At 47.2% G+C, this 26,205-nt stretch overlaps 1 protein-coding gene across 6 annotated transcripts in view; it reads right to left on the bottom strand.

Moving 5' to 3' along the window:
- The window catches only part of PACSIN2 (protein kinase C and casein kinase substrate in neurons 2), a 171,399-nt gene that overhangs the window by 35,615 nt on the left and 109,579 nt on the right, over nt 1-26,205 (bottom strand). For all 6 annotated transcript variants that reach the window (XM_037848060.1, XM_037848062.1, XM_037848063.1 and 3 more), the window contains exon 2: nt 8,029-8,167. In XM_037848060.1, the coding sequence (XP_037703988.1) occupies nt 8,029-8,088 (60 nt within the window). In that variant the 5' untranslated portion in view covers nt 8,089-8,167. The remainder of the gene's footprint in view (nt 1-8,028; nt 8,168-26,205) is intronic.

Genomic DNA, 26,205 nt, shown 5'->3' with positions numbered 1-26,205 from the left:
ATGGCTTTTTCTGGGGGACATAATACATTCAAACCGGCACAGCCACCACCTTGTCCTTTCTCGGCATATGCAATGTCGTGCACTTGGCTAAGGAAACAGCGGGTGCAAAGGTGACATCTCAGAGACCAATTGAGCTTGCGAGCCACTTGGGCCCCGCCAGGCAGGTGCCCTGTGGCTGGGGGACAAGACGTGCTCCCAGTGTCAGGGTCCTCACCAACGCCACGGCCCACTGCCAGTCCACAACCACATGCTCAAGCGCCTGGCCTGGTGGGCATCGCCAAGGGTAGTGTGAAATTCCTGTCTGCTGGGCCTTCATTCTGCTTTCCCTTCCCCCACTAAAGAGCCTAACTTGATTTTTGGTAGCCCCAGAACAGACCAGCCAGCAGGCTTCCTGCAGCTCTCCCCGGTGGATGAGCAAAGGGGACCTGTTCTGAGGCATGGCTGGTCTACCATGTCTTGTATTGCAGCAAGCCTTCCCTGGGCCCCAGCCTGTGGGAGCCAGCAGGGTCCCCACCGCTGCAGGAACCCAGGCTCCCTTAGAGGACACACTAGACCAAATCCAGCGGGTGAGCTCCGTGAGACCTGACTGTGCCCCCTGCCCTCCATCACCCAGGCCTTCGCGGGCTGTGCTGCACTAGGCACAGCAAGGCAGGGCCAAGGAGAGCTGTCCCATTCCTGCCAACTTGACAGGCAGGCGGCCTGGAACAGGTAGGGGCAGGAGTGCCAAAAGCTATCAAAAGAAAACTGCAGTCACTGACTTCACTGTGAGCTCCACCAGGCCAGGGACTACCTCTGGCACATGGTGGGTGCTCAACCCAGAACTGATGACAGAGGAGGCTGAGAGGGCAGCTCAGTGAAAAACCATCATCACCATCAGAAAACCTCAATTACTGGGTGGTCAGGTCAGAAAAGATTGCTCTCTGCTATAATACCCACAGGAAGGCCAACATCTAATGGTGACTTCTGTCTGTTTCATAAGCATCTACGCACTGCTCAGATTTGGTTTTTCTAACTATAAAAACATCCATTTCAGTAAACCACAACTGTTCACAGTGCAGTTACAAGGTTCAGAGCCAAGGCCACCCAAAAGTCTAAGGCCTCATCCACTCTCCAGGACAACAGTCTTACTAACGGAACATAATGGAAACACTCTATTCTGGGGGGGGCTTCCACACACCAGAGAGGAGCAGGATCCTAGGAAAACTGTGCATTTTCATTGGCTTAGGAGAAATCCACAAAAAAACAACCCATTCCTAAGGAGGTGGGTACAGAGAATCTCTGAAGAACAGTCCACGGCAACCTGCTCAGGATCCCAGAATGGCCAAATGCCACCACAGAGGTGACTCTTGAAAACAACAGTAAGAACTTAAACATTATGCAACATATGCCAAAAGAATGCAGCTTGTCTATATTTTGTGTGTAACATTAAGGGGATAAAGAGTTTCTGCCAAAAAAAGGAAAGAAGTGCCCATGCACAATTTTAGGCTCTTTGTAGATGTTACCGATCATTCTTAAACCATCTTGGGAAGTAGGCATTATCTGCCTAGGAAACTGAGCATGTCAATAAGTTCTCTCAGCAAATTGTGGAGCCAGAGCCTGAAACAGGTGTGACTTTTTCTTCAGGCCAAACTAGCAGCATCTAGACATGTAGCAGTCGCAGCAAAGCTCTCTCTTACATGAAGTTCTAAGGGGCTGAGAGCAGTGGTAGAACAGGTTGTAGGTTCAAACCCCAGCTCCAAATACCAAACCGCCCTGAACCTCGGCTTCTCACTTGGGAAGTGGAGCTCCCTCTGTCTAATGTGAGGATGGAGAGCACTCATGTAAATCCGAGCAGGGCCTTGGCACAGAGTGTGCACCATAAACACAAGCTGTTATCAGTGTTTTCACTGCTCAGTGTTTTCCTGTAGCTAACACACCCACGGAAAAGTACATGGATCCTAAGTACAAGCAGCCCAAAGAACTACTGCAAAGGGCACACACCCCGGCATGGCATAGCGGGGAAGCAAAAAGCCATTACTCCCATCCAGCCACAGTTGAAGGCCACCTCCAACCCAAAGCCCTGGAGCTCCCACCCAGAGGGGGTCCTCCGCTGCATCCTCACAGCATTTGATCTGCATCATTTTTTAAATGCAATTTTATTGAGATATATTCACACGCCATACAAAGCATCTGAAGTATGCAATCACTGGCTTACAGTATCATCACATATGGCACAGGATCAATTTTAGAACATTTTCATTACTCCAGAAAAGAAATAAAAATTAAAAAGAAAACCCAAATCCTCCCTTATCCTCCCTATTATTGACCCATAGTATTGGTATGGTACATTTGTTACTGCTGATGAAAGAATTTTAAAATATTACTGTTAATTATAGCCCATAGTTTGCAATAAGTACATTTTTTCCCACGTGCTCCTCTATTATTAACTCCTTGTAACAGTGCTGTACATTTGTTCTATTTCATGAAAGAACTTTATAATATTGGTACAGTTAATCACAGACATTGCCCATCGCAAGATTCACTATGGTATACATTCTCATGTTTTAACCTCCAACTTTCCTTCTGGTGACATGCATGACTTCAAACTTCCCCTTTCCACCACATTTCACACACCATTTGGCACTGTTAGTTATTCTCACAATAACGTGATCTGGATCATTTTTAAGTCATTTTTGTCTGTTTTCTTCATGCTGTATCCCCAAGGCCTAGTATAGGCCCTGGCATATAGTAGGTGCTCTACAAATACTAATTGAAAGAATGACTGATGTTTGGTATCATGGTTATCTGTGTACTTGTTTTAATTCCAGTTAATTTGTTTGTAAGCTTCTTATGAGCAGGGCATGTCCTATTACCCTGCACAAAACATCACCTTTCTCTGATTCCCTTACATACTCATTCATTCAACCAACAGTCATTCCTTCAATGTGTCAGGCACTGTGCTAAGCACCAGATACCCAGGTGAGAAATGTGTCCATGCCCACAGGGAGTCCACGGCACAGAGGGAGAAGCAAACAGTGACAACACCACATGTTGCTGGGAGTGGTCAGACAAGGCTCCCTGGTGGAGGAGATTCCAAGAAAGACATGAGGTCAGGCTGGAGGAAAAGACGACTTTCACTTCCCCACCCCCAGCCAGGCAGGGACGCAGCTCTTGGTGTACAGAGCCTGGGGTGGTTCAGCTTGGCCGGAGCTCAGGGAAGAAGTGCAGAGGGAAAAATAAAGCTGGAGAGGAGCTGGTCAGGAGGGGCTTGGTGGGCCAGTCAGCCACCTACACATACTCATGTCAACCACGCTGAAGAGTGTGGTTTATTTCGAAGGTGATACAGAAAAACAGAAGCTTTTCACACAATGCAGAGTTGTCTGGTGTGCTTCTCTGGATGGGCTGTTCTGGCAGCGTATGGGGAACGGACTGAAGGCAGCCAAGGGAAAGACTGATGCCCCGCTCCTCACTCAGGGCTCAGCAGACACTCAGCGTTTGGTTGAAACTCAGTGTGAACCAAAACTAAAACTAATCGATAGTTTCATTTAGAAACTTCAGTGAAATGAAGGCATGCCCCCTCTTAGTGGGAGCAGAATGGGGATTCAGCTAAGCCAAGGCACAACCAGCACTGGGCAGCCCTAGATAGGGCTTCACGTGCTTGCTGCCACGGGACTGCAAGCAGACGGGCCACCCGACAGAAAAGGCCACCTGGGTCTGCGCACCTGCAACGCGGCCTACGGGTAGAACAGGTGGAGAACAAGTGGAATGGACACTGCAGCTGAGCAGTGAGGTTCTACTTATTTTCCACGCCTCTGGCCTTCTGCCTCTTGCGGCCCCCATCCTGTTGCCTTGTAACTGCTCACCCCCCCATGCCCCAGCCATGCTGGCCCTGGCAGGCCAGAGGCCACACGGCTACTCTCAGGACACCGGGACTCAGCTCAGGGCCTGGGCATGGCAGGCGCCAACTGGTCTCTGTGGAATACATGAGGATGGGCAGCAGCATCTTGTTAACACGTTCCCTACAAACTGGTGTAGAAGGATGGGGCCATGTCCAGACAAGACAGCAGATGCATGTGGAGATACCCTCATGTGATGTAGCTTCTGATGGTCTCCGACAGCTGAAAACGGAGTCAGATGTGGTCAAGTCTGAGAGGAATGAGACAGTCTCAGAGCAGGTTCAAACAATCTGCAGGTGGACAGACTTTTCACAGATGCATAAATATTAAGAGTCACATGGTAAAGTCACATGCCAACCCACTTTAGGGTTAACGTTCCAGAACATATCCCAACAAGATATTTATGTCCTTTTCGTTCCTTAAGATATCCTTCTCCTCGAAGGCACTTTGTGCCTGCGAGAAAGTGCAAACCATGTCAAACTCAGCCTGGGCTCCTCCAACAAAGACGTGAATGTTAACCAAACATACTGCTGATAGTTGAACAGAAATCCTGCCTTAGGGGAACTTTGATGGGGCAAACCCAGGCCCAGTGCCTGAAATTAGCAGTTTGCCCTCCCAGCCTGGACCCCACGGGAGCCCTTGAGGTACAGGCAGCAGCCCTCAGCCCTGCTTGGGACAGACATGCCATCCCCATCTAAGGGCAGGGAGGAGGCCAGGCTGTCCCAGGAAGTGCTGATGACCCTGAAACAGCCTCATGGCCCAAAGCACAGGCTTCCTCTGTCAGAAGCAAGCAAGCAGCGCACACCCCACCAGGAAGCCAGCAGGCAGGACGTGCCAGGCTACTTGGGTGAGGCAGGGACACACTTGGGGAACAGCCCCCACTTGGCCCCAACCTACCTAGTGCCCCACAACTTCCCACCCGGCTCCAAACAAGTTCCTCATGACCCTCTGCAAGACCACGCTTCAGAGGCCACTGTCCTTTCTCCTCCCAGCTATGTCATAAGCACCTTCATTGTAGGAATCAAATCTCTCTTCTTTTTTCTAAATCTCTCACTCAGTGTTGGACAATTCAGGAAGTGCTCCCCCAAATACTCACTAAATACTTACATTTAATGTGCTGTTCCTATGGGTAATCTCCCACAGATCAGCATTCGTTCATTCATTCACCTAACAAACACTTGGGTGCTTACAAAAACCAATTCCACTTGTCTTACGAGGCTCCCTTCTTCCATGATGCCTTTCCCGCCCCTCCCCTCAGGGGTTCCTTCCACTTCCTCCGCTATGCCCCAGCAAAACCCACAGCTCCTGGCACGATGACTGCCTGCGTGTCTGTCCCTTCCCTGGGTGAGCCTGTCTCCAAACGTCACCGGCAAAGCCTCCTTGAGGGCAGGTCGCAGGCCCCGCTAGGGCGGGCACACGGCCAGTACGCAGAAAATGGCTGTGGAGCGAGTTCATGGGTAAGCTCACTCCAGTTAGGACCTGTGGGGGGAAGGGGTAAGATGGGCACAAAAGCCTTCTCCACCTCTAGACCACGAGGCTTTCCTTAGGTCTGGCTTCCTAGTGGGTCACACCAGCGAGGGGACCCCTTCTGTGGGGAAAAGGGGAACTTGCCAGCAGCCCAGAGATGTGTAGATGGCAGAGTGCAGGTAAGGCAAGCAGGGCCAGCCTAGCCCGAGCCAGCGCTCCTCCATTCACCCGGCACGGTGAGGAGGGTGGCACTGCTGATTGGATAAAAGTGTCAGAGTCAGTTCAGGGACCGCCTAGAAAATAACCTGCCCTGCCTTCGCCTTCCTCAGGCTGCAGGAGATATTCTTGTCTACTGATGTTATTGCAGCCTAGACTATACCAGGGACTAGTAGAGCTGAAATCAATGACTAGACTTGTTAAAGCTACTTGATTTAATACATGCTGACAATACATACTGACAATTTTCACCTAAGATTTTTTTAACAAGCAGTTGAAGATTTCTGTAATAATATTATATTTAACAACTAAATTTTTCCAAAGCAGCTTCTGCCATAAACTGGGTAACTAAAACAAAAGTGCCAAATGCACCTTGCAGGAACAGATCTTACATTGTCTATATCGCCGGTTACCTCCATCTCCTCACCTGAGAGGCACCGAGAGCTCCCAGTAAACACCCGGCCTGATGCTCTATACTATACTAATTCCTTTATCCCTCACAATGATCCTATGTTGTGGGTACTACCATCACTCCCATTTTACAGACTAGGACACTGAGGCAAAGAAAAATTAGGAAACTGTCCAAAGCCACAAACAGATGGCAAGTGACGATGCCGGGACTCACATCCAGGCCACCGGGCTCCCAGCAGGTGTTTCACCTCTTCCCACTCCTCTCCCGGCCTGTCACTCACAAGTACCTTTCTGTGTACTTATCTTCTCTGCATCCCCACCCACCTCATGGCAGGCAACTGATAACCAGAGATAACTCACTACAATGACAAAACCGAAAGGTTTCCCATGACTCTATGAGACTCTATATAGTTCTGGTTCAGTGTTGGAAACAAGCACTGGGGCATCTCTAAAGCCCAGTGTCACGGAAGCTGAAGGAAGGCCCAGCTCAGCCTCTGGGGTCAGCGAGCTGGGCACAGAGGGGCAGCCCTGAATTCCAGCATCACCCCTGAGGAACCTCTGGACTGAGCCCTGTAACTGTGGTCCGGATGGAGCTAGTCACACCACCAACCTCCCAGCACGCTGCGAGAAGGCCCCTGACAATGCCGGGGAACCCTGCTGCCGAGCGGCTGGCCATGTCTCTGTGACGCAGGTGCAGCTCCCGCCACTCTGGCTGCCTCATGTGAAACATTCCCCCGTGGAGATGTGCCTCTCTGGCAACTGAAGTTTGAGCTCTGACCTGGATGTCCACCAGGAAGGCTGCTCCCACTGAGGGCAGGGGCAGCAAGTGGTTGCATCCTGTGTGCTTTCCAACTGCACTCTCATGGAAACCAGCTCCTCAAGTGAGGGCGGGGACTGTACTGGGTCTGTCACAGCCTCAGTGCCTAGTGCTTAGTAGGTGCTCAATAAATACGTACTTTTAATATAATGAAGTATTCAGCTAAAAATCAATAATGACCTTTTCTTCAATATGTAGGAAAGAGAAGCACTGACAGAATTTTGAGCTCATTGCCCTTCTTTTTTAAACTTAGGCACCTGTCATCACTTGTTACAAAATGCAAAATCAGATGGTCTGTGATTTAGGACCAAATTATACACCTCATTTTTTTTTAGGTTTATAAAAACACCTAGACATCATCCTCACTCTCCCACCACCAGAGTCTCCCGCGTCAGTCCATGTGGGGTGCTCATGGCAATGTTCTCCTTTTATCCTGGCAGCAGCCTCCCTCGGAGGCCAGTATCATCCCCTTTTACAGATGAAGACCCTGCTGCTCAGATCAGTCCAGCAACTTGCCCAAGGTCACACTGCTAGTGCCATCACAGCCGGGATCAGAATCCAGACCTTGGCAACTGCAAAGCCAGTGCTCTTCCCACTAAGCCCACAATGGCCAGGAAAATGCCACAGGCTTTGCCACTGGAACAAAATTTGATCAAAGTTGACTTTCCTTTATCCAGCAGGCAGGAAAAGTTAGTGGGGCTCAGGAAGAGTGACATCCCCAAACCAGAAACAACCTAATCAGAAAGGAGCTCCTCGCAGGCACAGATACTCTGTCCAGCTGGAGGGCAGTTTGTCCAGCCCTCTGACCATTTGGCTGTACCATCCACCACGACATCATATCATGGCCATTTTTAAATACAAAACCCCAAAAATAAAGCTGTCCCTCAGGCTATGCCCAGTAATTCCCATGTGTCAATCACAGCCTCATGGTTTCTAAACATATAAGGAAGACACGAAGCAGCTTGACTAGATCTCTAATAAATGCCCCTAACCCCTTCAAGCATCAGGCTTTTCCAGCAAGATAAGGGTCCCACCTTCACTGGTATCTAAGCCATACCTAAACTGGGCTGAAAACAAGTGCCACAACCTTTCTGTTGCCATCTAGATCCAACAGAAAATGTCTGCCTGCTCTTGGAGGACATTTATCTCATCACCCCAGCTCCAGTCCCTCTCCCTAAAGGGGAGGCCAGGCACCATGAGCCTGGTCTCTGCCGCCACCAGGGAGGAAAGCACGGGCCTTACCTCCCAGAAGCTATCGCTTGACACTTCTACTCCAACGGAGTCATCGTAAGTGACAGACATTTCTTCAAAGGGTGAGGGAGCACCACAGAATGCTTAGATTCAGAAGCCGAATTCAGATACTCAAAACCTGTAGACGAACCTATAAAAAAAAACAACATACAATTGATTTTTTAATTTCCAAGGTAAAAAAGCAAGCCATCACCATTTTACAACCAATTTCCCAGACCCATCAAATGGAGCTGGTTTCCGTCGGAGTGTAATTGGAAAGCACAAGTCTGTCTATTTGCTAAGGTAATATTCTCTTTATTATACTAAGATGTTTTCCAATAATGATCTCAAATTTAAATAAAACAGGTGTCCTGGAACTCAAGATCCAAATGCTAATAAAATCCAAATGCTTCCCTTAGGTAGAAGAGAGTGAAACTCTGGGCATGTGTGCATGTGTGTGTGTATTTTACATTAACCAGTATACCTTACTTTGTAACATCTTACTGAAAAACTCATAGAACTTTCTGAAGATCAGTTCATGTTCTTAGATCAATGGATTGATAACTTTTCTAAATAATCTTCCGCATTCTTTGGAGAAAGAGCCAGGGTGTGAGAATATGTAAAAGCAGGCAGGCTCCTGCTTTTTCAGGCCTGCCCCTTCCCACCCATCCAGCAGGGCTGGGACCCAGGGTAATATTTGAGAGGAAATAATCCCAACTTTGACACTCAACTCTACTCTCCAAAGAGTTTCCACCACATTCCACTTGTGCTGGGTACTGTGTCTCTCACCTTCCTCCCTCCCCCAGCCCCCAATCTTGACCGACTCGTCTCAGCCTACTGAAGCCTCAAATTCAGACCAGTTTTTTTCTGACATAGTCTGTGTGAGGCTCAGTTAGAAAGACTAAAGGCAAACAAGCAAAATGGTAATTTCTGAGTACAGATTAAATGTTCTAAAATCCAGACAAGGGTAAAGGGTGACAATTTCCCCTGCTGGGGGAAGAAGTTGATGGAGCCCTGCCACAAGGCACTTGGGTGGAATGACCTGTTCACAACCCAGGTGGGACCTCTGGACTGCCTGAAGAAACGCATCTTCCTATGTTTGGGTCACACAGCCAGAGATCTGAAACTGAGATTAGCAAGTGGAGGAGGTAGGCGAGTGATCAACACTTTTTGAGCATCTACAAAATGCAGGACTTTGTTTTAGGTGTTTTTCTCTCTACATGTGATCACATTAATCAGCACCATCCCCTACAGGACAGTTCAGAATAGTAATAAGGAGCACAGGTTCTAGAGCAAGGCTGCCTGGGCTTGAGTCCCAGCCCCATGACTTACTAGCTGAGCAACCTTGGGCAAGTTACATAACCTCTCTGTGCCTCAACTACCGTATCTGTAAAATGGAGAGAATAATGGAATCTATGTCACAGAACTGCTGGCAGGATCAAATGAGCCAATGCACACAAGGACTTAGAATGATACTTGGTCCACAGTTATTATCACTATTACTATCAATACTTTAATCTTTTTATAGTTGACAAAACCGATGCTTGGAAACGTTAAGTAACTTGCCTATGGTTACTCAAGTAATGAACAGTGGGCCCAGCATTGGACACCAAGCCTGTCTGTTTGCTAAGGTAATATTCTCTCCTTTACACTAAGATGTTTTCCAACAATGATCTCGAATTTAAATAAAATGGGTGTCCTGGAACCCAAGATCCAAGTGCTAATGAAGAGAGTTTAATCTGATGGATTGCGATGCTTCCAAAGATGAACAAACCATTGTCTGGCCACTAAATACAAAGTAAAGAATGGACTGTGGCACGTCCAAGTCAAGTATTCCAAACACACTCATGATATAAATAGACAGGGTTTTGTGGTTATGACACACACTCTTCCTAACAGCAGGCCTCCTGGGGGAAACACCAGGGAGGCGAGCATGATGCCGGCGCTCTGCTCCATCATCACAGGGGGCAAGGAGGCTGGACAGGTCCCTCCAGCCTGGGTCCTGGCATGCACGTCACAGTTTCACAGCATGCCATGCCCCTGTTAACCAGGGCCTTCCCAGAAACACCCAGCCCATGTCGGCAGCAGCAGAAAGTCTTCTACCCAGAGCAACTGGTCTCTGCCCCTCAGGGAAGAGCAGGGATTTAGGCTCAGATGAGCTTCAAAAGTGGTCCAATCAGGCCACCTGCTGGGCTGCCCCACAAGGCTCAGAGAGCAGCTGCAGGGGAGAGCCAGCCTCTGCTCTGGACGGATAAGCATCTTGACATCTGAAACGCTCAGGCAGAGAATTTCATTATCTGCTCAGATTCAGTCATGGTTTTGACATTTATGAAAGATAATTTTGGCACAAGATTTATTAAGAGCCTACGCCGTGCCAAGAGCTAAGAAGAGATTCCACCAGACCCAGCACTAAAGAACACATAATGGTTAACTTTCAGGAGCAAGGACCAGAATCAATGAGTAGAGATGCTTTGCCACATAACAAAACCAAGGAGCACTGGGACTGCAAAGCATGATGGGAACAAAGAAAGTCCAGAGAGGGGAAGTGATTTGCCCAAGGACACACAGTGGCAGAGCTCAGGCAAGAACCAGACTTGTTCACTTTCCCTCAGTCCGGGGCCCTTGATCTCACCCCAATACTGTGCTCAGCAGCTATGACATTCCCCCAAATCATCTGCATGATGCTTTCCTGTCCAACCCAGGCCAAGCATATGCCCAAAGGCATCTTCTGTAGCCACAGCCCCGTGTTTAATGATGACAGTCAACTCAACTATCCTCACATGAGCCATTTAGATTTCATTTTAATGCTTGACCAGCTTGCTCCCTTCATTTCCTGTTCCTCGTCTCCCAGCTTATACATTCTCCAAGATTACAGATGAATGCCATTCTTAATCTAAGTAAAACAAAATTAGGAAGGAAAATCTCCTTTTGTAAAATTGTAAAAAGCATTCCAGAAAATATAAATGACTTGTGGAAGCGCTCTAGCACCACTACATTTCTGGGCTGGAATAGTTCCAAATTAACTACTTTCTGAACCTTCTAAGCAGATCTATCACGGGGTCTTCCTGACCTGTGCAGTCTCTTCTAAGAAATTAGAAATCAGCAAACACACTCATTCCTATAGAGGAAACTGAGGCAAGGTTTTAAAAACCCAAATAGACATAAACAGCAAGGGGAAGAACTAAAGATCTCCTTCCCAAAGAGTCAGTGAGATAACACAAGATGAAAGCACCTACTAGGAAAAGCCTAGAATGGTGGGAGATTCATAAGCTTTGGATTTGGAAAGCTCAGGTTCAAACTCCAGCTCAACCACTGACCAGCTGTGTGACTGCAGGAGAGCCAGATCAATGGCTTTGAGCCCCAGTTTCCCAAGCTGTGTGTTACCAGGTTTCAGTGGGGGTTAAATGAGATGACATATGAGGGGCCCAAGGACCTGGGTTTGTGGTCTATGGGGGGAGGGAGTCCTCCCTCCATGGGAGCATCCTCCTGGGCCACACACTTGGCCGCAAGTGTCCTCACTACTTCATTCACCTCCACATGACAGTCACAAGGAAGGCAGGCAAAGGGCAGGGCCCGAGAGACAAGGGGCTGAATTACAGAGAAAAACTAACAGATGTTAAAATACTGGTCGCCTGAGAATGCATCTCTGAAATTCACAGAGCAACCACCAATCTCTGGGGGCTTGAGTTCAAGCCCTAATCACCCAAGCTAAATTCTCAACTGGCAGCTCCCAAGGCCCACTTCTTCCTTGCTCTCCTCCTGGAGCTTGGCAGTGGGGGCCATGTCTCACTGCCCCATTCTTCCCCAAGCTCCCTGCAGCCTGGAAGACACTGTCCTATTCTGGCTCTCCTGCCTCTCCAAAAAACCTCCTTGTCCTTCTCTCCTCTGCCAGGCACACCCTTCTTAAGGTTCTTCCTGAACCTCCAGGATCACCAATATGCAGGAAACAATAGTATCTCTTTCAAGACTCAGCCGCTCAATGAAACAGAACAAGAATATTTTCTCCACAGGACTGTCATAAGGATTCGAGACAATGAACACAAGTCCCTTGACTTACCTCTGACATCCTAAAAGTGGTAGCCATTACTCTTAAAATCACCAGCAAACCTCCAAAAGTAGTGGCAAATGGCTGTGGCTGGAGTTAGATTTTGTTTTTTGTTTTCCCATTATTGTTGCTACTGGGATGAGCAGTTTTACCGAAACTTCCACCCACCACTTACAACACTGCCCCAAGCCCTCCTTTACTCAGTGACGAGGAGACCAGGCATCACCTGCAGCCCACGGAGCACTTCCCCAGGTGCCAGACGCTCTGCTAAGCGCTCTACGGGTATGCATGTCACTCAGTCCCCACAGCAACCCTACCAGGCAGCTGTTATCACCAAGCTCCTTTCAAAGCAGGGGAAACTAAGGCACAGAAAGGGTAAGGAGCTTGCCCAAGTGGTGGAGTTGACATTTATATTAAAGCAGCATGACACCAGAGCCATGATCTTAACCACTGACTGTAACCACCTCGGTGCTGAACTCAAATCTTCTAAAACGTAAAATGCACAAAAAGTAAGCACATGTGCTGTGCCTTTACGAGCGAGCACACTGCCACAGCCCTGTCCTCACGGAGAGTCCGGTTAATCCTAGCCTTTCAGGTGGACGTGGAGAGGGCTCTCACTGAAGCCTTGTGCAAACACCATATTCTTTTCATTCCTTAAAAGTGTCATTTGATGAAATTTCTTAATTTTAATTGTCTAACTTACTGATATTTTCTATTAAAGTTAAAGCATTTTGTTATTCTCTATGTAGAGGTCACCAAGATATTCATTCACCTTCATTATCTTTTAAACTTTTCTCTATTTTATTTTTTTGCAAATGATGTGACAATACAAGTTAAGTTTTCTTTTTTTCCATATGGATATCCAATAGTTGCAGAGTCATTCACTGAAAAGAGCTTCAAATAATGATGGTTTTATTCCTTCCTTTACAATTCTTAGAGTTTTTTTTGCCCCCTGGCCTTCCTGCACTGGAGAGGACTTCCAATAAAATCGTGAAAAGAAGGGCTATTGATAGTAGAGACCCTCAAAGACAAAGCATCCAACATTTGACCATTAAGTATGGCATTTGGTACAGGATTTTTAAAAATACGGCTTTTCAGGTTAAGAAAGTGCTCTTCTACTCCAATTCTATTAAGAGCTTTTATCACAAATGGATGATTGTGCAAGATTGGCTTTATTTTCCCTCACATGCTGGGCAGAATTTGTCAATGAAGTCACTTGGCCTGGTGTTCTCTTTAAGTAGTTTTAATTACAGATTCCAGTTCTTTATAAGTAAAAGGCTATTCATGTATTTTCTATTGCTTTATGTGTTGATGTTGGTAAGCTGAATTTTCTAGGGAGTCCAGCTCATTTTTTCCAAATTCGCTGGCATAAAACTGCTCATATTATCCTTTTACAATCTTCTTAAAGATTGGAGGATCTGGAGTAATGCCCTCTTTTCCATTTCTGACATTGTTTTTTGGTGCCTTTTCTCTTGGTTAGTCTCATCAGAGGTTGAGCAATTTCTATTCTTTTCAGAGAACCAACTCTTAGTTTTATTGATATTCTCTATTGAATATTACTTTCCCATGTCCTTTATTTCTTCTCATGTCCTTCCTTCTACCTTCTTTGGCTTCAATTTGTTCTTTTTCTAACTTTTGGAAATGAAACCTTAAATCATTAATTTTCAGCCTTTCTTTTTTCATATACACATTAGAAGTTATAAATTTCTCCTAAGCACAATTTTAGCTACATTCCACAATCTCATTTATTTTTCCTAACAGTTCCATAAGGTAGGCAGTTTCATTTCCTTTTTGCAGATGAGAAACTAAAGGCCATAAAAGTAAAGTAACTTGCTCAAGGTCACACAGCTAGCAAATGGTGGAAATAAGATTCAAACCCAGGTTCTGTGTGGTCCTAAAATTCAAGTTCTTCCTACACAGTACATTACATGTAATCAGCATTTTAAAAGTATTATGAATAAAGTGCTATGGAAATTTCAAGAAAGTAGGGATCAGTCCTTTCCTTCGTAGGATATGAGAAAAGCTGGAAGAGGATTTATAAGTAGATGCCATCTGACTTGGGGGCTCTGCTCACACGCACACAGAAGGGCTTCCTACCTCTAAGAGACGTCAAAGACGGGCCAAAGGAGGCCGAGGAAATCTCACATATCCCTGGAAATCTAGAGCGGTGACTTTACATAAGTAACAGAATCAGCTCTCGGCCTTCAGGCCTTACACAAGAAATGTTCTCCAGATGAACAGTTCGAGTAGTGAGTTCTGTTCTGGCCAGCATGTGACTTGCACTACTGACTCAATGTGGCACAATGATCATCCACCAGAAATGTTCTCCAGATGAACAGTTCGAGTAGTGAGTTCTGTTCTGGCCAGCATGTGACTTGCACTACTGACTCAATGTGGCACAATGATCATCCACCGTTCCTGGGCTTGCAGTGACCTCTTGGTCACACCAGCCACACCCAGAGTTGGTCAGGAGGGGAGTAGAAGGAAAGAGCCCAGGAAGCATCATGTACCTTACTGACACAACAGTCCTGTGTCAGCTTGCAATGACAAAGAGGGGAAAGACCTGCCATCAGCAGCAGCTCTTGTTAAGATTCATTGATTCATTGAGTAAATATCTATGTTTCAAGAAATGGGCTAGTACTGGGAAAACAGTCTGTAGGCTAGACTTCAATTTCTTTAGAATAAAACTGCAAAACAACTAAACTGGACTAGAGTAATGGAAAAACCAAGAAAGGTTTAAATGTTAAAATTTGCCAACTGCAACCAAAGAATATTCTTTGCCCTTTTAAGACTGTAAACAAAGTGAAATTGGTAATAAATACTTGGTGACAATCAAAATAAAATCTAACAATATCTGGTCTACATATTTATACAAGAAAAACAGCAATGTTCAATGTTAAGGGGTTTTGTGTACCAACTGACTTGATCATTCTTCTTTTTCTTTTTTTAAATGTGTTTGTAACTCAGAAAAACAAAAATAGCCATGTTCCCTACAGAAAACTCAGAGATTAGAACTTGGCAGAGAAAGGAAAGATGGGAAGATGGATTATCCATAGTTCCATCACCCAAAGGCAATTTCAGGCACCACTTTATTCCCCCTTTAAAGTGGAGGGGAGAGGAGGGTGTGGACATGTGTGAGGAAGACGCCTAGAGCTGCAGAAAGAGCACTCGCAGGTAAGGGGACCGGCACAGGACATGGCCGCTACTGTAAGAGGAATGGGCTTTCTGAACAACGGCCCCGCGTGTAGAGACAAACACTGGCCTCTGTTCCAGCGTGTGGACTCGCACTCGAGTGCTACAACCCCGAGTGGAAGCCAGCAGCAGGACAGCACCAAAGCAGGCAGGTCACACCCCAAATGAGCCATGCTTGGCCCCACTGAGAAACCAAGGCCACCAAGGAAAGAAACAGAAGAGGTACCTAGTGGCACCCAGTAGGTGTTCAGTAAATACCTGATGGCTGAATAATGCTCCCAAAGAAGGCTCTTTCAGCTGAAGCCTGCTACATTTGTGTCAGATGAAGCAGCTTGCTTCAACCAGATGTGGTTCTGTGGCTCCACATGGGAATCCAGGGCTAGAATTTTCCAGAAGTGGAATAAACCAACATCAAAGCAGCCACCGTGGACTGCGCACCTCCTAGCACCACTGGATGATCTAGGTGAGTTTAAGATACATTCTTCTTCCTCCTCAAAATACCTGCTGAAATTTGTATTACTGCCCCCATTTTATGGAAAGGGAACCAAAGGGCAAATGATTCCAATCACTGGCCAAGAGCACACAGCTAATAAATGCTAGGCTGGAACTCCATCAGGAAATAGCATGTCCAACCACGAGACAATGCCAAGCTGGGAATCTTGCTTGACTGGGAGGCCTGCTCCCTCTGAAAATGGGCTTGATTCTCAGGACTTTCCTGAGACGCTAAAACATCCCCCAAAGGCCTTTTACCTGGGCCTATGAAGAAATGTTCTTCAGAAGAAACTTTTTTTCATTCAGAAATGTTCCTAACCATAAGAACGAATCCTGGGCCAGTTGGCTTTGCAGAGAGTTGCCGTGGTTTCCTGCATCAACGGTACTTGAACAGAACCTGGTGCTCCCTCCATCTCCGCAGGCCTCTCCAAGCCAGCCCTCTGCATTTCCTAACAGTGCCCTCAGCCTGCCCCAAGGCCCCCACCACCATCGCTCCTCAGCCGCCTGCCGTGACAACCATGCCTCTTTTGCAGGTGTGCCAGAACTATAACCATGTCCCAAGGGCCACCATCAACCGCCAGATCAACCTGGAGCTCTACACCTCTATGTCTAACTGTCAGTGTCTTACTACTTTGACCATGATGATGTTGAAGTTTGAACAACTTTGCCAAATATCTTCTTTACCAATCTCATGGGAGGGAACATGCTGAGAAATGTGTGGAGCTGCAGAAACAATAAGGTGGCCAGATCTTCCTTGAGGAGATCAAGAAACTAGAATGTAAAGACTGGGAGAGCAGGCTGGATGTAATGGAGTGTGCATGACACTGGGGAAAAATGGTGAATCAGTCACTACTGGAATTGCACACACTGCCCACTGACAAAAAACCCCACTTTCGTGGCTTCATTGAGACGCATTACCTGAATGAGCAGGTGAAATCCATCAAAGAGGTGGGTGACTGCATAACCAACTTGTCCAAGATGGGGACCCCAGAATCCAGCTTGGTAGAGTGTCTCTTTGACAAGTACACCATGGGAATCAGTGATGAGGAGAGTGCAGCTTTGGGCTGGCTTCTCCAGAGCAGGGATGACCTCCCTGGTCACCATGGCAATGCATGCATGCTGTGTTAACCTTTCCCTTCTTTAGAAGTTACATCAACATCCACTAAATTCTTTCACTTGAACCATTCCTTCAAATAAAGTAATTCAGTACACCACTTCCCCCCAGCCACCCCCATCCCACCCCACAAAATGAATCTGATTTTAGACCAGACAATGTAGTCTAAAGAAACATGTAAAACGTAAGTCTGGGGAAACTGAGACTTCTGAGAGCGACAAGTGAACCTAAAGACGCGTTACTTCAAAAGAAGCAGATCAGGTTGGGCGTATTTCCTGACCTGCTCCATTCATTCTTCCAGGATCTTAAGCAAACCTTACGGCCACCAAGCCTGTCTGCATGATGTGCAACAAGCTGTTCTATAATGCCAAACTATACTAAGTGCTCTTGAAATATATTTATTGATGGCCCGAAATATAAAATGCATATTGAATAATTTACTGGGTGCTTCTCAACTGAAAGGTAAGCTTCCCAGAAAGAGAGCATGACACTGAGTGGAAAGCAAGACTTGGCTCCACCTCTGGGAACTCACAGTCATTTATCCCCTCTCAGATTCACCATCCTCCTCTGTAAGGCAAGGGTGTTATTAGCCCGCCATACCCCCTAGGGTATTAAGAGGTTTAGGGGCAATAACAGATGTGAAAGAACTTTGGAAAAGTGCAAAGTTACAGAAGAATGAGTCAATACTGCTCATTCTGAAGGAGGATGTGCATGTGGCACTACTTTTGTATATTTCATAAGTCTCCAGCACACAGGAGTTAACAGATTATTTCTTACTAAAGAACCTGAACTACAATACTCAAAGGAAATGCTGAATAAATTCCCTTAACTGAACGAACTGCCTGAACAAATGCTACATACGGTGGAGAATGTTCTGCCAGACGCCCTTCCCGCCTCCCTGCTGCTGCTGCCCAGTCCTAACTCCGTCTCATGGGCCTACCCTGTGTGCTAAACAAACTGAAATAGGCTCTCATGGTCTAACCTGGGGACAGGAAAATGCCATGTGAATTCCAAAAGACCAACTTTGAATGAACCTTGGGACAGGGGTAGCGTATACTAATTATATACTGATTATTACTGATTACTGCCCATCACAACGGGAAAAACAATGACAAGAAAATGTGTTCCCCATTCATTTCCTCCAACTTTGTTTCTTTCAAAAAAGACACTAAGACAGCCACTACAAGACAGGCACACACATCTCCCTCCCCGCTCCGTCCCCCAAGGGTCCACTGAGTTAATGAGAAGGAAACAGGACCAACACTAAGAGCAAGGGAACTGCAAGGCAGCAGGATAGAGGACATGGTGGAAGAAAGCAGGCATGTCTAGACTGGGAGAAAACAGAAGAAACCTCCATCAAAAACTCCAGGGCAGGCCCGAGGAGCACAAAGCTCAGGGCTGAGAAATGCAAAGTGTTGTGGGAGACAGAGGGACAAACATCACAGTCATTTTAAAAACTGCATTAGGAACCATCAAGCACAGTCTCCCTTTAGAGAATCTGTGCCAATTTGAATGTATTATGCCCCCAAAACGCCATTATCTTTGATGCAATCTTGTGCGGGCAGATGTATTAGTGTTGATTAGATTGTAAATCTTTGAGTGGTTCCCTGGAGTTGCAACCCACCCAACTATAGGTGATAACTCTGATTGATTTCCATGGAGGTGTGGCCCTGCCCATTCAGCCTGGGCCTTGATTACTAGAGCACTATATAAACTCAGACAGAAGGAGCCAGCTTGCTACAGCCAAGAGGGACACTTTGAAGAACACACAAAAGCTGAGAGAGGAGCTGCAGATGAGAGTTTGAAGACAGCTGTTGAAAGCAGACTATTGCTCTGGAGAAGCTAAGAGAGGACAAACACCCCAAGAGCAACTGAGAGTGACATTCTGAAGAGGAGCTGCGGTCTAGAGAGGAATGTCCTGGGAGAAAGCCACTCTGAAAGCAGAACTTGGAGCAGACACCAGCCACGTGCCTTCCCAGCTAACAGAGGTTTTCCGGACACCACTGGCCATCATCTGGTGAAGGTATCCGATTGTTGATGCCTTACCTTGGACATTTTATGGCCTTAAGACTATAACTGTGTAACCAAATAACCCCCTTTATAAAAGCCAATACATTTCTGGTATTTTGCAAAAAGGCAGCATTAGTAAACCGGAACAGAAGCCCACTTGGTGCAAACCTGGACTCTCTCGTTTAGGGGAGAGGCTGAAAGGGGAACAGACCATGGAGGGAACCCAGATCAGCTTCCTATCCCATCAGCTCTGCCCTTCCTTCCCTCATAAACAGGATCTGATAACCCAGGATCTCCAACCATTAAATAAATTAAAAGTAAAGACTAAAACATCATGAAGAAAACAGAGAAAATGCAGGGAACAAGCGAGAAATTTTACAAATTCCAATAAGAATTCCCCAAGAGAGTCAAGGATTACTGTACTCATAAAAGATAAACAAGCCACTATGAAAAAGGAACAGGCAGGAAACAAAATATTTTGGTCTTAACTTTTAGGAATCCTATTATCAAAATAAGCATTTTAATGGATGTCGGCATAATAGGATAGACAAGATTAAAACCACAGGAATTTCTTATCACATAGAACAAAAGGACAAGGATGCAAGTAAGGGACTAATTCTAGGATGAGGGACAGCCATCAGCAGTCCTATAAGCCGGGGGGAGGTGGCAGGGGGAGTCCTGCACTGTAAGCTTCCCTGGGTGTCTCACTTACCACTTAGTTGCAGTGCCCCCCTCTAGCGCTGCATGCAGTAAGCGCTCAATAAAGACCTGAGTGAGACAGTGAGTAAGTGAGTGAATCAAAGAACGACGTAATAGAACCTTCTAGCCTCTCCTGACTCCTCGGGGAAGAGTACAGAGCTGCTGCGGCCACTCAGTGGACTGTCAGTCAGGCTGACCTTCCCTGGGTGTTCTGAAATTCCAGTTGCTCAAGGGCAGGCAAATGAGGGCCTGCCTGAGACCTACCAGTCTGCCCCATTAAAGGTGTTTACGCAGCAAAGCTGAAACTTGAAAACAAAGAAAATCCTATACGTAAAGATGTCCAAATCACTGTCCCTTTCCTCCACACCCTTCCAGAAAACACACTCAGTCCTCCCAGCCTGGCGAACAGTAGGCCATCTATGGATGTATGTGAACACTCTGCCCTAAGAGGCTCTTCAGGAATCCAGGAATGACTGTGGTAGGGGAGCCGGTCACAGGTCTCTGAACTCCAGTGACTTCTTGCCCCTATGTATGTCACGCTGGTGAGTCAGAGCCACCTCTTGAGCAGTGCACAGAGCCTCAGAGGTTAATGGAGGTTGCTAAGGTGCCCTTGGCAAGAGCTTGGCATAACCTACCTCCTCCCCTCTGGGCCTGATAACAGGTATCGGGTCCACAAAAGGTACAAACTACTTAAGTATGTCAGCTCCCCCTTGAATGCCCTTAATTTGTTCTAAAAAGAAAAAACAGAACTGGTCTTGAGGCAAAAAGGCTGCTACCATAAAGCAAAAACATGCTGGGTAGAAGTACCAAGTGGCTCGCCTCTCTGAGAAGCCTGCCTCAGGAGAAAGCCTCTTGAACCCTCTCTACCTGCAGCAGGCAGCACAGAAGGAAGGTGCTGGGGCAAGTCCTCACGGCCACCACCCCCAGCACACACACAGCTGGCCGTGTCGCCCCAGAGGCCAGAGACCGGAAGCAAGTGGTCGGCAGACTAGGTTTGCTTCTTCTCCATCCGGGTGGGGAAGTTTCCATTTCGTTGTTGTGAGATGTCTACTTCTTTTAAAGCACAGTTTGACCTGGGATGAGGGGAGGACTGATCCTAGGTAAGGGCCACCCACTGGCTCTACAAACACCACAGGAGCTACTCCACCAGGCCCTCTTCTCAGCCCCGCATGGAGCCAGATACCGTCCCCCTGCTGAGGCTCACCTCCCCCCAGGGTGGACCCACAAGCTAGAAGGTAAGAACAGTGGCAGAGTGTGAAAAGTGCTGGGAGGGAGACTGGGGTGCTATAAAAGACTAGTGGGGAACAGGAGGGAGGGGTTGGTTCAGGCGGATTGGTCAGCCCCTCTGGGAGTTGGGGGGGGGTGGCGACAGCTGGAGGGGAGGGGACGTTCAGGCAGAGGGAGGGCCACAGCAGAGGCCCTGGGCTGGGGGTGGAGGTGGGGTGCTGGGCTCGTCCCAGCAGGAGGTGGGGGTGCGATGCCTGCTGTGAGGGCAGGGGAAGTGTCTGAGGCCTCTGGAGAGGGCTGAGGTGTGCCATCCTCTCCCCTGGTGATCACAACAGGCTCCTAAGGAGAGGAGTGACGGACTAGGAAGATGCTGTTAACTCAGATTTTTACCTCTGGGCTACTGGTTTTAAAAACTAAAGCCTCAAGTACTCACAAGACATGCTATTAAAAACCAAGCACAGGCACCCAATTCACTTTGTAACCACCCTTAGAAACGTCTCCGCCTGCATTGTTACATGCCTTCTGAATGCACGATATATGGAACAAAAGGAAAACTACCCTTGACCCAACTATTTATTCCAAAAATTTATCCTCCAGATAAGCTCACCCAAGAGAGCCAAGTACAGATTTTCATTTTGGCCTTGTTAACAGTAACAAAAAGCAAAAAACACTGAAAACTACCTCGATGCCCATCAAGAATAAAAAATGACAGTGCCCCTCTAGGGTGGAGCACTGTACAGCCAGCAGAGAGTGCATGAGGTAGAGCTGTGCGTACAGAGGTGAAAAGGGGTACCCACAAATGTCAAGTGAGAATGGACGCTGCAGCAGAGTAGATACAATCTGATTTCACCAGGTGTTTAAAAAAATTAGGTATCCATAAATACTTGCAAAGGCCTGGGGAGTTTCTGACCAGGGACACAAGAGCTGTGTCAGAATCTGCTCTGGGGAGAGCCCTGGAGGTGAAGAGGGGACTTTCACATTTCACCTCTTTGAAAATTTGACTATGAATATGTAATGTGTTCAGAATACAAAGTGGTTAATAAAACACACAGAGACACACAGATACCGTGCTTTGTTTCATCAATGACTGCCCTGGAATGAAGCACCAGAGACTTCTCCCTTGGGGTGTCGGTGCAGGCACTCCCTGCAGACCCCTCCACCGCCCACCCCACCTCTGCAAGCCCCTCAGCTCTGCTTGTGGCAGTGCCCACATCCGGCCGCTCCTCTCTGCCCTCACTGTGCCATCACTGCTCCCCTGCATGACCACGAGAATCTCCCAACAGGACCCCCGGCTCCCCCTCATCCCTTCATCTATTCCAACAACTTGACCCTCTTAAAACAAGAGTCAGGTTATGTCTCTCCTCTCCCCAAGCCCCTCCAATGGCTCAGGTCCTCACAGCCCACTCCCCTCACCTTCCATCCCATTATCTCCTTAGACCTCATTCCCTACCACCCACTCCCCACTCCCTCAGCTCCAGCCTGGGCCTCTCTGCCAGACCGGGCACTGCCCTCGCCTCTCCCTGGAAGGGTCCCCCCCTAGACAGCCCAGGGCTGCCTTCTCGGTCCTGTCGTTCAGGACTGGACCAAAAGCCCTCCTGTGAGGGCTGCTCTGGTCCTCCCTTCCCGCCTTTGGCCACTTAGAGCTACAACCCTCCCAACACTGCAGACGCCTTCTCTGCTTTATTTTTCTCTCTCCCGAGCACTTACTTTTAAATATATAACTGGCCGAACTGCTTTGATGATTTTTGCTGCACGCCCCCCCCCCACCACGCCCCTAGCATGCATGCTCCAGCCCCAGCACCCAGACAAGGCCTGACACAGAGCAGTCACCCCCTAAACACTTCCTGGATGAATTCAGGATAAGAAAAGTTGAATTGAAGTGTCTGGGTGACTTTGATTTATTACATAGGTTGAGGATCCACAAATGGATTCTTCTTTTTTTTTTTCCCCAGATTCCTTTTTAAACACCACTGCACCCATTAAACCAAACCACTAATGGGCTTAGCAACCACAGGCGGGCACATGCGGCTCACCCCCAGCCATACACCAGCAGCCACGTGGGAGGCCCTTCTGCGGCTCAGCCCCAGGGGCCTGACAACCCGGCTGGGACCCACTCCAGGGTCCTCCCTGCCTCTAGCTCGGCTCAGCCTGTCCCTGCCTGTCCAGTCAGTCTCGTGCTTCCCTCTGGCCCTCAAGCCGCCTTGCCCATGGTGGGTGCTCAGGGAGAGAGGCTGAGTTAATACACTGCTTTGTACCGTCAGTGATGCAGGAACAATTTTTTTTCTTATAGCTCAAATATCTGGCACAACCTATTTTGTTTCCAGTGATTTCATCTGGAAAAGTGAACATTCCTCAAAGGAAGAGTAAAGGGAACATTGTGCAGTGCATTTAATTCAACACTGAAAAAGACACTCCGATTTAAAGGCTGCCCCCTCGAAGGGAAGCTCACTGAGGCCAAGGCCAACAAGTGCCAGGACCCGGTGAGGGGAAACCCCTCCAGAAACACCCACCTGGCTGGGAGGTGGAGGCCGAGACACACTGATAGGTGCTTCCAGAGGTTTTTTTAAAAAGTTATCAGATGTAGGCAGACAGAGCTTGAGGCTGCTGTGGAAACCAGTACCTGCAAACACATACCAAATGGCAGAGGATTTCCAGCCACCGGTGGCACAGAACTCTCCACTGCAAACTGAAGAAAGAGCTGGCAAGAGGAAGAGGCGACATCAGGATTCAGAGCCACAGCACTGAAAACAAACCTGGCTCTGGCTCAGCCATCAGAGCTCAGGAAAGAGAAAGAGGGTGGGAAAAAACACATCTTATTTTGTTTTAGTCAGCACTGCCATGCAGCCCTCTTCCTCCCACAGAAAAAAAAAAAAAAAATCAACTTGGGGAAGGTTGAGGAAAAGCAAATGTTTCTAAATAGGACAACCAGAGAATCTATTCCACACAAACATGGCAATCCTTTAGTTAAGAACAGCCAAACAAATAGCTAGAAGTAAATACCTGAAACTACCAAACTTCAACCCAGCAGTCTGGACTCCTGAAGACAATTATTTAATAATGTAGATTACAAGGGGTGACAGTGTGATTGTGAAGACCTTGTGGATCACACCCCTTTATCTAGTGTATGGATGAGTGGAGGAATCGGGATAAAAACCAAAGGACAAATGGGGTGGGATGGGGGGATGATTTGGGTGTTTTTTTTCACTTTTATTTTTTATTCTTGTTCTGGTTCTTTCTGATGTAAGGAAAATGTTCAGAGGGAGACTGTGGTGATGAACGCATAACTATGTTATCATACTGTGGACAGTGGATTGTATATCATGGATGATTGTATGGTGTGTGAATGTATTTCAATAAACCTGAATTTAATTTTAAAAAAAAAAAAAAAAAAAAAGAACAGCCAAACATAGAGAAAGAGAAAAACATTCTATACAACCTGATAGAAAACTGTGCCAAGCATTAAATAGCCCAGCAAGACCTCCAGGGGAGAGGGGTCCCCATCAGTCTAGAAGTGCCCACGTCACCATCCAGGTGTAACAACCAAGCTGCTCCAGCTTCACTCTTCAAACCTGCCTCCTACTGCTAAATCCAAGATCGTTTCAAGTCCAAGCCTATGTTCTTTTGGCCGGTGCAGAGCGGCCCAAACCAGCGAGAGCTCCTCAGAGCCGGACCCACCCTGACCGACCTCACATCACTGTCACTCACTCAGTCACTCAGCCTCGATTCTGCTGGTAGCCTCTGGGCTCACTGCTCTGTGCTCTGGACAACCAAGCCAGCCTGTGGTCTGCTTCCTCCACTGTAAAACACGCATTCCTCTTTGTTTTCCAGGCCATGCTTCTGCCATTTTTAAGGGCTATACAACTTCACAGCATGGTGTCACATTTTGCAGTGCCAGGCCCTCGTGGTCAGACGTAAGGGGTTCCCAGGTTTTTCCCAGTCAGAGTGGAGGCCGGTGAACATCACAGCGCATGCAGCCTGCTGCTCTAGCTCATTGTGTCATGGGGCTCTCTGGCTTGCGCAGTTGGCAAACCTCTTGGATCCAGTTTAAAGAGCAAGATCACTACCTGACATCTTCAATCTATGCTTAAGGGGTAGTTTACACATTCATGAGAAAGGATAGGAACACACCCGAGAGGTGTAGGAGAAAAAAATGACTAAAACACACATTGGCAGAAAAATGTTGCTGCCTTCAGGGGTCCTAAAGTAATTCACCATCTGTTTCACACAATGAACCTAAGACTATGTCGGAAGGTGAAAGCTTCACTGCAATATTATACATGATAAGAAATGGGCAAAAAAGAGAAAAGAACAAGCTCACATTAGAGTGAGACTTCGGCTGTAGCTCAGATACCACGCTCAGTGTGGCTTCCATGTTCGTCTTGTAAGGAAAAGAAATCAGGTTAAAAAAGAATCTTCAAGTAAATACACATTATTTATAAAAATGTTAAATATGAAACTCCTATAGTGTATTTTTAAACGTTTCACCTACACAATCAAGCACACTCCAAGTAGCAAGAATGGGCATCAGTGGCAGCTGTGGTTAAACAGCCTGGGGAAGGGAATAATTGTGTGCCCTGCCTTGAAGGCCAATTTTTATAAAGACAAATCCAGACAGACATACATACAACTCAAATAAACAAACAAAAAACTAACAAAGCTGCAATGAACACAATTTAATTTTTGATGATTAAGAGGTCATTTTTTACTCTTACAAAGGACTGTCAGGGCCAAATTGCAGAAGACTTGCCCCAAATTTGCCATTAAATGGCTGTGGGGCTCGGGCAAGTCCGTTATCTTCTCAGCACCTCAGTACTTCCACATGAAAAGAAGAGTATGGTACTAAATGAAGGCCTGGATTTCTCTGAGCTTAAAATGTTCCGAGAAGTCCTCCTGCTGACCAGAGATTACGGAAGAACCTGGGGGGATCGATGCCAAGTCATGACGTGAGTGCGCATTTGCAGTGACCTTCATGGCTGCGAAGTGCTTTCCCACACTTGATCATATCTGAGGCGAGAGCACACTCTCCACGGGCTCACTGAGAAAACAAACCAGCAGGAGTGTGAGGCCACCTCACAGAAATGCCTGTAGTGCTGGCGATGCAGATTTTTACCCGTGCTAAAACAAGTGAACATATGAATGCTGAAGTTTAAAGGGAAAGCCGATAGCAATTAACATGTGCACTTTACAAGCTGAGTAAAAAGAGGGAGGCACCGTGAGCCATCGTGACCTTGCGTGCTGACCGTGGGACCCCGGGCTTCTCACCCTGCAGGCTGCTGGGGAAAAGGCTCTGAGACGACACCAGAGGTTCAATGCATTATTCAGTGGAGCGCGTGTCTGCCAAATGGCTGAATCCTGCTTCCAGAGACAAAGGGCCCCATTTGGTTTTCTCTCGAGGTTAGATTGTCCAACT

Source organism: Choloepus didactylus, chromosome 8 (genome assembly GCF_015220235.1).
Source record: "Choloepus didactylus isolate mChoDid1 chromosome 8, mChoDid1.pri, whole genome shotgun sequence".
NCBI classification, from domain to species: domain Eukaryota; kingdom Metazoa; phylum Chordata; class Mammalia; order Pilosa; family Megalonychidae; genus Choloepus; species Choloepus didactylus.
This window is presented reverse-complemented; position numbering and strand designations above follow the sequence as displayed.